Source organism: Gouania willdenowi, chromosome 10, assembly GCF_900634775.1.
Source record: "Gouania willdenowi chromosome 10, fGouWil2.1, whole genome shotgun sequence".
In the NCBI taxonomy this organism is placed as follows: Eukaryota; Metazoa; Chordata; class Actinopteri; order Blenniiformes; family Gobiesocidae; genus Gouania; species Gouania willdenowi.
In genome coordinates, this window is record NC_041053.1 from 37494475 (window position 1) to 37509588 (window position 15114).

Sequence of the window (15114 nt, forward strand, 5' to 3'; positions counted from 1 at the left end):
TTGGCTGTAAATACAAAAAAAAAAAAAAGTTAAATGGGCAATAATTCACTGAGGTAATGTGAGACTAATAGCAGGTCCTTTAGGGGATTGTGTTGTCAGTGCAGAAGGCAAGTTTGAAGGCATTCAGAGTAATGTAAAGTAAGTGAAACTTTAACAGAAGTCGTAGATGAAGTTGACAGTGACAGCAGAAGTAAAAGGATCACGTAAACTGTTCACAAAAGCTAAAAACCTCAAACGAACTAATTTACTTTGATTGTACTTTAATGAGAAATAGGGTTCCTTATGCTCACAAATTTCGTCAATATTCAAAAGTATAAACTTTTCATCGGAATTATTTAGTGGAATCAACCAAAAATTTGGGAGTAATTTTAAATATCTGTGTCATATCTAAATATAAATCTATTTAACATAATACAATTTAAAAAACATAGCATTTCAACTGGGGTTGCAAAATTCCAGGAATTTCCATTACCGTTGAAATTCTCAAAATCTAAATAGCACAAAAAAAAAACTGGTAATGGAAACACCTGAATTTTGAAAAAACACTCAAATATTGCTAAAAAGTTTTTATGCTTTCACGAGGAGGTATTTCAGACTTTTTGATATTGAAATGTGTCGCAAAAGCGCTATGGAAACACTTTTTCCGCAATTACACGTCACAGACGTACCTGGTCACATGACCACTTCTCCCTGAAAAAATATGGCGCGGTATGTGTAGACAGAAGAGGAGACCGGGACATTTCTAAGCATTATACTTTAAAATTATTACTGCCACATTAGACGTGAAACATCAAAGGAATACAGAGTGTTATAAGGAGGTTCTGAGCGTCCGTCTTCCTGCAGCGAAGTCTCACGTGATGAGATTTCAAGGGAGTTACGAGGCTCCAAAACAACCTTCAATGGAAACACTTTTAAAGCACAGCAAGAGATGTTGTATATTGTTGGGGAAACATATTTTAGCATCAACTAAAATATTAGCATCGATTATTTAAAAGTTACTCTCAATTTCACATTAATTCCAATAAAGTGTTTGGCCCACATACATTATTATAGGATGCAACAGATTTCAACCGTCCACATTACATTTTTTAGTAATTTATTTATTATTCCCAGAGGAAGTTAAACCCACAATCAGGAACTAGCACAAGGTATTATATAGTCATAAGTAAAAATGGGGAAATGGTTCAGTCTAAAATTTACTGAGTAGAAATTGAAAGTTTTTGACAATTTTGTGCTTTGCATTTTTCTGCAATCAGTAACTCCTGAATGAAACAGTGAAGTGGATCCACAGGTCGAGTGTCATTTCACTGCTTCTCTTCCACCTTGGAGTACAACACCAACACAACGGGAGGAAGATTTACCTCCAACAACAATGTCTTTCTGAGAAAAAGTCAAGTGAAGAAGAAGAAGAAGAAGAAGAAGAAGAAGAAGAAGAAGAAGAAGACAGTACATTGCTCTAGAATCTAGGCCACTACTGGGGGATGTGTAGCCAATGTTCCATGGTCTGGTGGCTCCATAGCTTTTTACAAACTCTAAACAATGCTCAGCATTCAGCAGGACTGCAGCTCGAAGGCCTGCGCTGACGGCTTTCCGCCCCCCTCCCCTCTCTGTTCTCCGTCATCCTAATGGGACATCGTAATTACACTTCATTCAATCTTTAAATGGACTGTTTATCTGCTGATGTGAAAGTGTCAAAAGTGGTGCAGTCAACTGAGGTAGCATCTGATTGGCAGCCACATACACAGCACAAAACCCAGAATCCGCCTTTTGCAAGGAATCTTTGGTTATTTTTCTCCCGCTTTAACATAAATGACCTGCATTCCAAAGCCCAAGAGGACTGTCAAAATGGATCATAGCCGAGTTTTGCACATGGGGCAAAAAAATAGCGTGCTGACTGACAAATGTGATGTTATGCGTATGTCTTCTACAGCTGGACACACAGTATCAAAACCTATTTATCAGCCATTTATGCAGCTTTATGCAGGATCAAAATATTTCAGTATTTTCAAGAATACAAGGCAGACGAGCACAGTTAACACAACCAGACGTTACGCCCCCTTTTTTTGGCGTCACAGCCCGGTTAGAGACATTTCTGCTGTTTTCTGCTTTTACTGTAAAGACAGTACATAAGCTGCAGTCTGATCCCTTGGTTAACGGTTGCAGTCGTTTGGTGGGACAGAGTGAGCGTTTAATTCCAAATTCCACTAAACTGAACAGCCTGAAGGGTAGATGACTTTGTAACGAGTCACAGTGGGTCACTAGAAAACAGCTACGAATGAAGGAACTATACACAAAGGAAAGAGACGGGCTATATTGTGTAATTACAGAATAATCTAATTCATTAAAAAGAAAACAGTTAAGTGTCTTTATGCATCACGTGCATGTGAATTTTGCCTCGTGCATTTTTGTTTAAGGGCGTTGTTCAAGGACGAATCTGTGCGTGAGCATCTAATTTTACTTCCCCCTGCCAGTCCCGAGATTTAAACCAAAGACCCTCCGGTTACAATTCCGCTAGTCTTGGATCTCAATAATTTAGTGAAAGTATAAATGAATAAATGAACGTTTAAAAAAGAAATCTGAACATCAAACTAGTAAGTGACCAACTACATGACTAAAATGTAATTTCATTTCATTTCATTTACAGAAATAAATGTAATTAAAAAAAAAGTTTCAGTTTCTTGTGTGAGATATTGTAAGCTGAAAATGGAAGAAAAATAAGGTTGAGCGAAAATCGACACATGCACCCCTCACTAAATTGAGCAGTAATAGAGCTTAATAATGGTTGATATCACTGATAGCAGATTAATGCTCAAACAGCTTCATATAACACAAAATGTTCTACTGGTTGATGGTTTTGCTTTAGCAGTAAAGTCTACTTGTGCACGAGTAAACTTAAATTGAGTACAGGTACTACTCCAACTTTGAGTATTAGTAGAACTTAACTATGGTTGATATCACTGATTTGACAGTTTTCAAAGTCCATGTTTTAATGTTCTTGTCAAATTTTGACCCATTTTGATGCTCTCGTGTATTAAATAGCTGTCGTATGACTGGATGATTAGCCATTGGACATTATTGTTAACAAAAAGGTAATATCAGTAGTTTGACATTAGAAAGTAGTTTGACTGGAAATGAACATCCCATGACGAGGATAGTGTATCTATGCTGACAGCGCGTGGCATGTTTCCAGTTGCCTGCATTCAAACGCTGAAAGCGTCAGTAATAAGATGAAAAACCCACTGCACTGCAAAGCTCATTTACTTTCTGCTATTCTCCACAGCATCTCTCGCCTGTCACATCACATCTGGAGCGAGTTTGATCGTTTCGCGTTGAAACGTTTGCGTGTTTTATCTCCTCTGAACAACTGTAACCAAACGAGACAATCAAACAAAACTAAACTAATCATGACACCTAAAACAAAAGATACACAGATTTATGACACTTGTTGTGGAGCTCTGCTTTTTTCTTCTTCTTCTTTTTTTTTACTGGCTACAGATTAAATAGAGAAGGATGTTACGTTTGACAGTGAAGTAGATTTTTCTCTCTTTTGTTTCTTGTTTTTTTTTTTTTCAAGTCTTTTGATTAAAAAGAAACATCTATCTATCCCTTTTCTTTACACACTTCTTCCTGCACTCAGGGTCGCGGGCGTGTGCTGGTGCTTTTCTTCAGCTCCAGCTTAAAGCTGCTGGATGTGATAACAAATATAAAGACATAGTGTAGGCTTCATGGATCAAGAAATCAAAGGTATTTCTTCCAAAAAATGGGAGAATTTACTCACAAAGGTTGAAATCGCCTCACACAAGTTTGTTATTGACAGTTGGAGTGATGACAATATGGGCATGTCACATGAACTTTGGAAAGGTTTCGTGCATTGCATTGCATTTTTAAGTCCCGTAGAAAAATGCAAAACTGACACTAAATTCCAATTAACCCTTCATTTGCACTGGATACGTAACAGATGCGTTTCCACTAAAGTCAAACTGTCAATTACCACCACATGTGTATGAGATCCGTCACAGCTGCTTAACTACTCCGGTAGTCCGGAGCCCTCCGCAACAGATATGCAAACCCTTGCTGGACACTTGAGCAACGGCGCATAAATCCAGCTAAGTTAAGCTTGTGTGGGACAGGAAATAGTGCACAGACGGAGAATAAAATATCTGGTTCATTTTCTAAATAAAATATGGGACTCTGTCTTCAAGGCAGATCGTATTTCCATCCAAAAGCGGAAGATCTACAGGGCAGGACCGAGTGGATTTCCTTCTCTCGAAGGACACAATAAACTGTTGTATGGCTTTGTGGTTCTCTTCTTATTGACTGTAACTCACCAGAGGTGAAAGTAACTGATTACAGGTACTCACGTTACTGTAATTGAGTTGCTTTTATGGGCACTTGTACTTTGTTGAGTATATTTCTAAATCGGTAATTTTGCTTTTAAAAGAAGAAACTACAGAAAATGAAATGACAGACAACAATCAAATGCATCACATCATAGGCAACCAACCAGATTAAACGTAATGCACTTTGCCAAAACTGCAATAAATGTTCATAAATGTAGCTATACTTTTGAGTTGAATTCATAGGTGGTGTTTTTTATTGTACAAATTTTGTACAGTTTTGACAAATTTTTGTTTTATACAGATGCTTTTGTGGAAATTATATTAAGTTCCAATTATGCAAGATTTGGTCTCTTCTTTTTTAAGTTTAATCATGAGATGTTAACTGTATGTAAGGGAACCATGGCAAGATTTATTACCAAAAATAAACATGGGGGAGTGAAAGTAACTAGTAACTTTTACTTTGAGTTCTATTTAAGTGAGCTACTTTTTACTTGAACTTGACTATTTTATGTATGATACACTTGTACTTCTACTTGAGTACAATTACTTATACAGTAGCACTTTAAGTACAACTGTAAGTACTACTGTACTTTCAGTAGAAGTAACTGTACTTCTACTTGAGTAGGATATATCACGACTCTTTCCACCTCTGCAACTCACTATCATGCGTAAATACGAGTGAATTAACGAGATCTCATGAGTCCTTGCCGTGACAGTTATGCATCACAGACACAAGCGATGGGGATTGACGGACAGCGGATTACACAGCGGAGACGTTATGGAGCAATTATGCATATAGTAAAAATCCAGTGATTTCCTCACCAGAGAAGACAGTTATTTGCTTGAAGTCCTGTTTTGTTTAACATTTTTCCTGTGATATGAAGTCACTTTGATTTCTTCAGTCATTGTTTTCTCAGCAACTTTCAATCTGTGAAAACAACAGAAATATCACTTTGGTAGTGTTTGGGGTCACGCTGGCATCAGCAGTAGATGAGAACAAAAAAAAAATGTGATTTCTCATCCTCAGCAGCTGTAAGAGTGGACAAAGTTGAATAAGTGCAAACCAAATATAAGTGAAAACTAAGGTTAACTCCTAAAGCCTGTTGGTAATTGTGAAGAGAAAACAGACAGAAAGAAAGAAGGCAAACAGTGTTGAACAAAAGGCTTTTGTTGTGACACTGGTCGTTTCGCTTTGCTCCACTTCACTGTGTCCAAACTCAGTTTCTCTTTAAGTCTCCTCTTACACAGCCTCAATGTTGACTTCGCTGACCCACTCGGTGAAAAAGCAAACACGGTTTTACGTGTCTCAACATGCAGCGCTCAGTGTTACCATTACGAGCTGGACATTACCATCGCCATCGTTGTTCACTCCTGTGGTCAAACATATACCTCAGAGCTGTGCAACATTATCACTAACCCTCCTCCACTAGCCCCCAGCCATAGTGAATCTGCTCACTGTTTATGGGAGTGATAGTCTTTAAATTGTCTGTCAGACTGAAGCACCAAGTTCAACTCAAATATATAAAATTTAATAATACATGAAACTAAATGTGACAGTTTTTTGTTCCCATCTTGTTAGAGGCACAAGCTTAATTTGATATTTTCTTACTAACAATTGGCATCACTGTTTAGAACAAGATTGTTTTATAACAAAAGAAAAGCCGTCTGTCATCAAAAGAAGGACATTTATTCATTCTCGTGTTATTCTGATACCCTATTTTTCAATGTCAAAACAGATAGCCAGTTGCGTAGTATCGGCCAACTTTTCGGTATAACCTGTTTTTAGCCAAATATCACGTCCTCAAAATTGCCGTAATTTTCTCTCCTCTGTTGGAACGTTCGTTTGTTTTTCGGCAAAATGAAAAAGTGGCCCAGCGATTGGTTCAGAGTGGCAGCTCCGGGCCATTAGCGATAGCTAACCATGGTATGCACTGAACACATAACCATACGCGTTTCTGTGATCGGGAGAGAGAAAAACACAAGGCGCTGTGTTTGGAGAACAGTTTGATGCTGTAAATGTCATCAGTGTGTTAAAAGTTAGTACTTGCCGATGCCAGCCTTTTAGTGCCGTATCAGGGCCCCTCCCAATACTAGTATCAGTGTGGTACAACATTAATTAATTCATTCATCTTCTGACCCGCTGGTGTCTATCTCCGAGAGACTTCGTAGCTATCTTCACTGGTATTTATTTTTTTTGTTTGTCTGTTTGCAGAATTACGTCAAAAGTACTTGGCAAAATTTTAACCAAAGATTGACCTTAAGCTATGGAAGATTCCACTAAATTTTGGAGGGGATTCAGATCAATATACTGATTCTGGATCAGTTTGAGAAATAAAAAAATATCTATCTCTCATATCTCGGTTTTTATTTGATAATCTTAATTTTACTCAGTTTTGTCGGGTTGATTTCTCAATTATCCCACCAATTACCCGCATCGGATCCAGATTGCGCATTTTATCTGTATTTTTTGTCATTGGTTGGACTTAACCTGATTGGGCAGTCCCAACCCTCAACCTCACGGCCACGGCCCACCAGAGCATCCAATGGTTTTAAAACTATATTCAACCCATCACAGACATGAACTTCAGATAAATAATAAGACTTTGTTACTCATTTGTGTATGGAATTTCTCTGGAGACCTCAACTTTTAGCCTCAATCACACGTAATATCCCTCTATATGTGGGCAATGCCATTTTGGAGATTTTAGCCTAATCAGCTTTTGTATATCATGTTATCGTCTCATTAGCTCTTGGAAAACCTATTCAAGCTGCTGTTTTACTGCTTAGTTACTTGTCATCTAATTCCTTGGAAACTGTTACATTATAAACAAAAAAAGCAGTAAAATTGAGGGGGACGTTGCACTTACCAGGAAAGGAGAAATGAGACTTTGAAAATGGCAGAGGACGCAGCATTTGGATGCCACTATCTTCCATCTTACTACAGATTCACGCATGGCTTCAGCTGAGAAAGGAAGACAGCTTCAAACAGTGAAGTCTGTGCTACCATGGCAACCATGGGATGCATTCACAGTTTGTCAAACCGACCTCCACAAGCCTGCGTTTAAAGTGCTTTTTATTGAATTTGCAGCTTCTAAATTACCTCTCCTTCCTAAAAAGGAAAGGGTAGACATAATAGCCTTTTAGTTTAGCTGTCTTTGTATTTTCGGTTGTGTAGCTCATTTTTTCCCTTTTTCTGCAACTATGCCAAACTTGCCATATTTTAACCTATTTTCATCACTTTTTGCTCCTTTTAATGCATTTTTGCTGCATTACTCCCATTTATGCCACTTCTCCATCAAATTTCAAGACATTTTTAGGAACTATAAACCCTTACTACCACTTTTCCCATCTAATGTCATATATGTTGACCCATTATTTTCATTTGCCAGTTTAAACTAATTGTAATTAATTGGCACTTTTCATCCAACATTGACACTTTGAACCCTTTTTGCCACTTTTGTAGTCCATTTTTGGCCATTCTAATTTGCAAATTTTAACCAATTTCTGTAATTTGTAGAATCCCATTTTATCAACTTTCCACCATTTTTGGCCATTTTTCCACCCATTTTATTTTTGATTCAAACAAGGATTTATACATCTTTAAGATGACTTTATACTATGGTGCAAAAAAATAATAAACTTTCTGGATAACAGTGGATAATAGTCAGATAAATAAATGTGGTTATTGCAGATTCATAACATAATGGACCATCATCTTTTTTCTTTAAAAATGTGCCAGAATTGATCTGGTCAGGCCAGGTTAATCATATCAAACCCAAAATATAATGTTTAAGTTCATGATCCCAATTTCAGAGCAGATGACGTAACCAGTGTGTTTAGCCTTTTATCCTGTAGCTGGTGGATGATAAACTGATAAACGCCATCTTTCATCCCCAATAAGACACAAGAACACACACTACAGTAACATAAGCTGTTGTCCAGCCTACACACAGCACAGGCACTAGCCCACATACAAAGACCTGTTGTTCCACACAGTGAGTAAGAGCCGCCTGATTCATCGCCATTGATCCAAGCCTTCCCAGTGGGTTCTGAGTCATTCATTACATTTTATACTTCTATACACAGTGTGCAAATTAAATGAAACTGTGATTTTTACCAAAATCCCTTTGCAATTGTTGTTGTCCAATGTACCAGTCATGGTCTGCCTTACTATTTTGTTTTATTTTGTTTTTAAACTGTTATATTTTAATACATTAATGCTCCAGGACGTTGCACCCGCAATGATCAAGTAGCAGCCCCAGAAATGATCTATTTACTATTGATATTCCTCCTTAAACCAGTAGTTCTCAACCTTATCAGCCCACGACCACCAAAAAAAAAAAGTGCCTGAGACAGGGGACCCCACCACAGTACCTGAAGATGTTTTAACACAGCATTCAAGAAGAGTAAGAGTAACCAAAAACCAACAGAAAATGTGGTAAAAAAGAGTTCAAAGTGTCAATATTGGCTTAAAAGTGGTAAAAAAAAGTAGGAACAATTAGTATAAAATTGCAAATAATGGGCGTGACAAATTGTGAATATGGTTAAATTGGCAAAAAATAAGCATGAAATATGGTGAAATCGGGTTAAAAGTGACATAAATGGGTCGACATATGGAACATTAGGTGGAAACGTGGTGGAAAGGGTTTATAAGTACAGACAATGTATTGAAAGGAGAAAAAAATTGCAGAAAAGGCATTGAAATTTGATTTAAAAGTGTCAGAAATGGGAGTAATGATGCAAAAAAGTATTAAAAAGAGCAAAAATATTGAAAGAAAAAGTGATGAAAATAGGTTGAAATATGGCAAGTTTGGTGTAGTTGCAGAAAAAGAGTAAAAATAAGCGAAAATGGGCTGAAATTGTTAAAAAAAATACTCTTTAGTTTCTTTACGGAATCTGGCGACCCCCTCCCAGTGTCTCGCGACCCCCTGGTTGAGAACCCCGACCTTAAACAACGACTGAACTCCTTTGCACACGTGATTTTTGATGGAATGTTTGATGCTGAGCTAGCTGTGGGCTGCTGAGCTGTAAATTCAGCTGGGATGTTGGTGAGTCATGGAAACATCTTCACGTTGTGAGCCTTCCTTCCCCTTGATGATGTTGCTCATGATAATTAGGCTTTTCACTGAGTGCGTCTCAGGTTTGTTTGAAGTATGCAAACAGCCTCACTTTAATGGTGTTCTCTGCACAGTTCTGTGTTTTCACATTTCATTTGAATTTGTTTACAACCCAGAGACCTTGGATTATACCGAGCAGCCCTAGAGCAGTGGTGCAAGGAAAAAAAAAAAGTGTTTATTTCTAAAAATGAAAATCTATGTTTCTCTTTTATTTTAGGCCTAATCCAACCTTAAAGTTTAACAATAAATGGTGACGTTGCTCTGTAAATATACATGAGGACACCTGTGTCAAACTCATGGTCCAGGGGCCAATTTCAGCCCTTTGGAGAATCTAATTCGTCCCGCAGGAGAAAATAAAAATGATAGAGAAAACATGAATCATTGTGTGAATGAAACTCAACAATATTTGCAGGGGCTCAGTTTTCACATGATTGCAGTCATTTTTAATGTTAAACACTTGGAAAAAATGCAAAATCCCTTAATTTTCCTGAAATTATTACATAATATTTCCCTTAATTAAATAGAATTTGGTCACAAATTGACTGAAATCTATCCCTTATTGCTTGAATATTGTCAGTTTCTTACATATTTTGTATTTTATGTATACGTAGCAGTGCAAACTAGGGCACAATATTGTTGAAATTACTTTTTTCCGCAAAAAATCTGTGGATACAGCTCCATATTTGGCCCCTGAGCTAAAATGTGTTTCACACTCCTGCATTGAGAGGTGAAGCTAAAATGCTTCAATCGGGGATACAGAAAGAAAGGATCTAAACATTTGTTTCAGTCACTGGACAAAGGAAACAATCATTTATTGTTTGGCTGAAAAAAAGGTGTGGAAACACTGCTTTTGAGTGTAATGTAAAGATACATACTGTATATCTTTGCTGTATAAGAAGTAATCTCCTAGAGTTGCTCTACAGGTCAGGATGATGTTAAAGTCAATGTAAAGCTGCACACTGCCACCTGTTGTTGGTGAGGTGTAATTGGTGGAGTGTTGGCCTTTTGTTCAAGCAACAGTGGTCACTTCTCCTCACATATCACATCATATTGATTTCATTAAAGACTGGTGAAAAATATATATACATAAACATTACATAAAAAAGGTATATCAAGACACATTTTCATTACACCAACAAATAAATTAAAAAACTACTTGATACACATATTAAAAGAGATTGTGTCTTATTGTGTGTTTAATGTGTACAGGATCGGGGTGCTGTGTGCGTACGCTGCTAACCAGAACCTGAGTTCTCAGGTGAAGAACATCCGACGGCTGGTCAACAGCAACATGAGGGACCTGCACACGTTTACCAATGACACTCCAATGGTGAGAAGATGTATTCTGTGTTAATGGAAACCAAACAAAACATCATGTGGTAGTGTGTTAAAAAGAAATGAATAGTGTTACGTTCCCGCTAGTGGCAACTCTTTACAGGATAAGCAGGTACAGAAAACGACGGAAGGCAAACTATTAAACTTTAATCCGGCCCTTTTATAATTTGTAAAAGAAAATGAGATTAAAACGACCGCCAACGTTCCCCAGACGCCAAATGTCCTCTTTGTCAGATATCTGGATCAATGATCTGATCATTCATATTTTAAAGGTTTGGAAGAAATTTCTAAGTAAGTAAAAATGTATGGATATTTACTTTTTTCCCCGAAAAATTGTGATGAAATGCGCAATCCGGATCCGATCAGGATGGAACTCGGTATAATCACTTTGGCAGAGATTTTAGAGGCAAACAAGAAATCATGGTAAGAATGAAGTAAAAACAATTTGATACATCGGTCGATGGGACTCCACTTCCCACAATGCAATGTGCAAAACTTTCAGTCAATGTGAAAAAACAGTGTTTACATTGGAGATCAAAACAAACTTTAAAGTGGCAATTTCATCCTTTTACATTCTTTAAATTTGAGCCATTGATTAATTTGTAACAACTTGTTTTTCTTTAAATCTACAATCATCAGGAAATCTTGGTTGTGCTTGTTTCCATTGTTAATGCTCTCCTCTGCTGTGCTTCCTCATTGCAGCAAATAGATTACCTGATCTCCCAGTACGCCACAGCCAAGAACAAAGTTATCTACGACCTAGATAGTAAGTACGTCCCTCCCCCCTTTGTCTGCTTTCACCTGAGACATAATCAGGTGTGATTACAGACTATTACACAACATCTTAAGGGGATTACTTATACTTTAATCCCTTAAACCAGGGGTTTTCAACCTTGGGGTCAGGACCCCATTTGTAGTCGTGAGACACTGGGAGGAGATAGATTTTTAACAATTTGAGACCATTTTTGCTTATTTTTACCCTTTTTCTGCAACTACACCAGACTTTCCATATTTTAATCTATTTTATTCACTTTTTTTTGCACATTTTTGTTCCTTTTAATGCATTTTTGCTACATTTCTCCCATTTCTGCCACTTCTCCATCAAATTTCAATGCCGTTTCTGGACATTTTTTCCACTTTCAAGACATTTTCAGCACTTATAAACCCTTTCCACCACTTTTTCCACCTAATGTCACATATGTTGAAACATTATTGTCACTTGTAACCTCTTTTCACCATATTTCATGCTTATTTTTGCTAATTTAACCACATTCACGATTTATCGTGCCCATTACTTGCCAGTTTGAACTAATTGTTCCAATATTGACACTTTGAATCATTTTTTCCACTTTTTCGTTCCATTTTTGTCCACTATAATTTGTAACTTTTAACCAATTTCTATGGTTTTTAAAATCCCATTTCACCACCTTTTCCACCATTTTTGGTCACTTTTGACCCATTTTATTTCTGATTAAAACAAGAATTCACATCTTTAAGATGACTGTATACTATGGCACAAATAATAATACATTTCCTGCATACTAATGGAAATAATTCAAATGAATAAATAATTGTAATGGACCATCATTTTTCTGACTTTATGGATGGACCCCAAAAATCTCTCCCCTTTATTCCCCCTATAGATGGTCCTGTCTCCACATGACTGTTCTTTACTGTTTATGTCTGTGTTCAACCACCTTCATGTACAGTGGGGGTCCCTGGTCTCTGACACCTTTATTTTGGGGGTCGTGGGCTGAAAAGGTTGAGAACCACTGCTGTAAGCAATGCAGGTTGCCAGCTCCAACCTGGCAACCTGCAGAAACAATATTCTGACATTTTAACATCTTGTACCTTTATATTCAGCCAGTTATTGTCAGGTTAATTAATCTGTATTGATGGTTGACTGGTTTTCATTTTTTTGCTGTGTTATCTGCAGATATCGGTCCTTTATTGGGGGGAAAGATACACGATCAGCTGGAGAAGGAGGTCCATCCTGCTCTGGACCAAGTGCTCAGTATGGCTGGAGGTAAGTGTATGTGTGTGGATTTTGCCTCTATTGATTCTACCATGCTTACACAAGCTTTTAAATTAATTACATGTATGGTATTCTATTATAACATTTGAATTCTATGCCTTTTTCATAAAGTGAAAATCGAGAGAGCCATCAAAGGTAACAGCGTCCCAGTATGTGATTGGTAACCTCCAGTCCTAACCCCTGACATTGTGGTGCTGTGGTGCTCCCGTGCTTTGCTTTTCCTTTGATCCTCAACCGTTAAAATCCCACTTCACTCCTTATTAAAGGAAAAACAAAAAACAATGTGTATTAAAACTGCATTTTTTTTTTTTTTGGGTGACCACAAATCAGTGAAGTCTGGCATGCTTTAACCCAAGTATTCAAATTACTTTTATTTTGTATTTTTCATGATTTTCTGCTGCTGTGGTCACCAGATCACATCTTTTTTTATGGATAAAGAGAATTAATCGATATCATTCTCTATCCATAAAAGTTTTACAAAGTTTAAGTTTTAAGTATTGACTTCTGTTTACCTTTCAGCACACTAATGAACCCTGAAACATTTTATTAAATGACTTGGAATAATTCCCCAACTTAAACAAAGCATGTAATTGTGTAAATTAACACCAGAATTAGCTGCTAATGGACATAGATCATAGCTTTTGGATACCAGGTGCATTCAAATTTACAACAGTCATTAAAACTGTCTGTAGAACAGCACAGGAAACAGGAAGACATCCAGGACTGTGGGCCTCCAGCACCAGGATAGCACATCCCTGATTAAAGCAGTGGCCATTAGACATTTTTAATAGATTTTTAACAACTAAAGGTGTCTCCAAAAGTACATTTTCTAAAGTGGTATCACTTCTCAAAAGTTGTTATGTATTTATTTGTTTTCTGTCATCTTTTTAATATTATTTTATTTAGCAGTTTCATTCAAGGTAGAGGACTTTAATTTTGAAATTGGATTTGTCACTTGCACCACTTTCCTGTTGCTCAATACATTCTACAAATTGATAAATCCAGTCCAAATCTCACCCAAATTCACTCTTACACTCATCCTCATTTGTAACGGCTCCATAATAATTATCAGCACATTAGAAATATCTGAATACTCGGTTATAGATAGTTTACCATACTTTAAACCTTGTGTCAAACTCAGGGCCTGGGGGCCAAATCCAGCCCTTTAGAGCTTCCATTTCGGCCCACGGGGAAAGAAGTCAAAATGACAGAGATGACATGAATCATTGTGTAAATTACCAACTAATCTCAGTCCCACAGTTTTCCCATCATATGATGGCAACATTTTTCATCTGAATCTGTGGAAAGAACTCTCAATTTTTCCCAAATCGTGTTATTTCCCACAAATTATTCCACTAAATGTTCCCAAATGGAATAAATATTGGTCTGAAAATCAAGGAAACTTAAAGTGAAGATCCTTCAGGGACTGATATACTTTATATATAATTTATACTTGGAAGTGCAAACTCGGGCACATTAATGTTTAAATAGCTTTTTTTCAAGCCTAAATTCTGCAGCCCACTTAAGATCAAACTGCTCCATATTTGACGGCTGAACCTAAATGAATTTGACACCCCTGGTCTAAACGGCGAGAAAGTGAATCACAGTAGAGGAGGTGATGAGTTTATGATTCTTCGTAGGTTTTTGTAACTCCTAACAGACAGACTGGCAGCTCCAGGGACGCAAAACAAAGCTCCACTACATATATCGTACTCATTGTGCACTCTTACCTGTCACGCTATAATGTTTCATCTGAGAATACTATTAGAAATGCAAAATAAAACTACAAATAGGCCAACCAGCGATGCAGTCGGGTCCTGTATTAAATTGTTTTAACATTCATTCATTTAAAAAACCTCAATGGAACGAGAGTTCACACCAGGAATTTTTCACAGCGTATAGGGCCCTATACAATCTGTTTTACTTGTTTTTTTCAAATTCCGTTTTATTTTTTCTCAAATTCTGTTTTTTCCACTTAAATTTTTTTTATTCTGTTTTTTAAGAAATGTTTATAATTTTTTTAAAGAAAATATTAGTTTTTAGCTCCTGTGAGGAAACAAAATAAATACTATTAAATTAAAAAAAAACTCATAATTAAACAAAATTGTCTGTAAAAAATAAAGTAAGATACAATGAAAAGGTAGATATAAGTTGGAGTAACATGGATTATTCTGACTGCTCCTTTTTAAATATTTATATGTCATTTAAATATGTATGAGAACAGCATTAATGTCACCCAATTTCCTCTCAGGGATCAATGATTTACTGAATCTGAGCAGGTTTATTG

General features: G+C 36.8%; 2 protein-coding genes across 11 annotated transcripts in view; one reads left to right on the forward strand and one right to left on the reverse strand.

The window, feature by feature from the left end:
* Nucleotides 1–15114, reverse strand: part of anxa5a (annexin A5a) — a 1189405-nt gene that overhangs the window by 1108257 nt on the left and 66034 nt on the right. The gene's annotated exons all lie outside the window — the stretch shown is intronic.
* Nucleotides 1–15114, forward strand: part of prom1a (prominin 1a) — a 101089-nt gene that overhangs the window by 55787 nt on the left and 30188 nt on the right. For all 10 annotated transcript variants that reach the window (XM_028458945.1, XM_028458946.1, XM_028458949.1 and 7 more), the window contains exons 4-6: nt 10667–10787; nt 11495–11558; nt 12729–12818. In XM_028458945.1, the coding sequence (XP_028314746.1) occupies nt 10667–10787; nt 11495–11558; nt 12729–12818 (275 nt within the window). The remainder of the gene's footprint in view (nt 1–10666; nt 10788–11494; nt 11559–12728; nt 12819–15114) is intronic.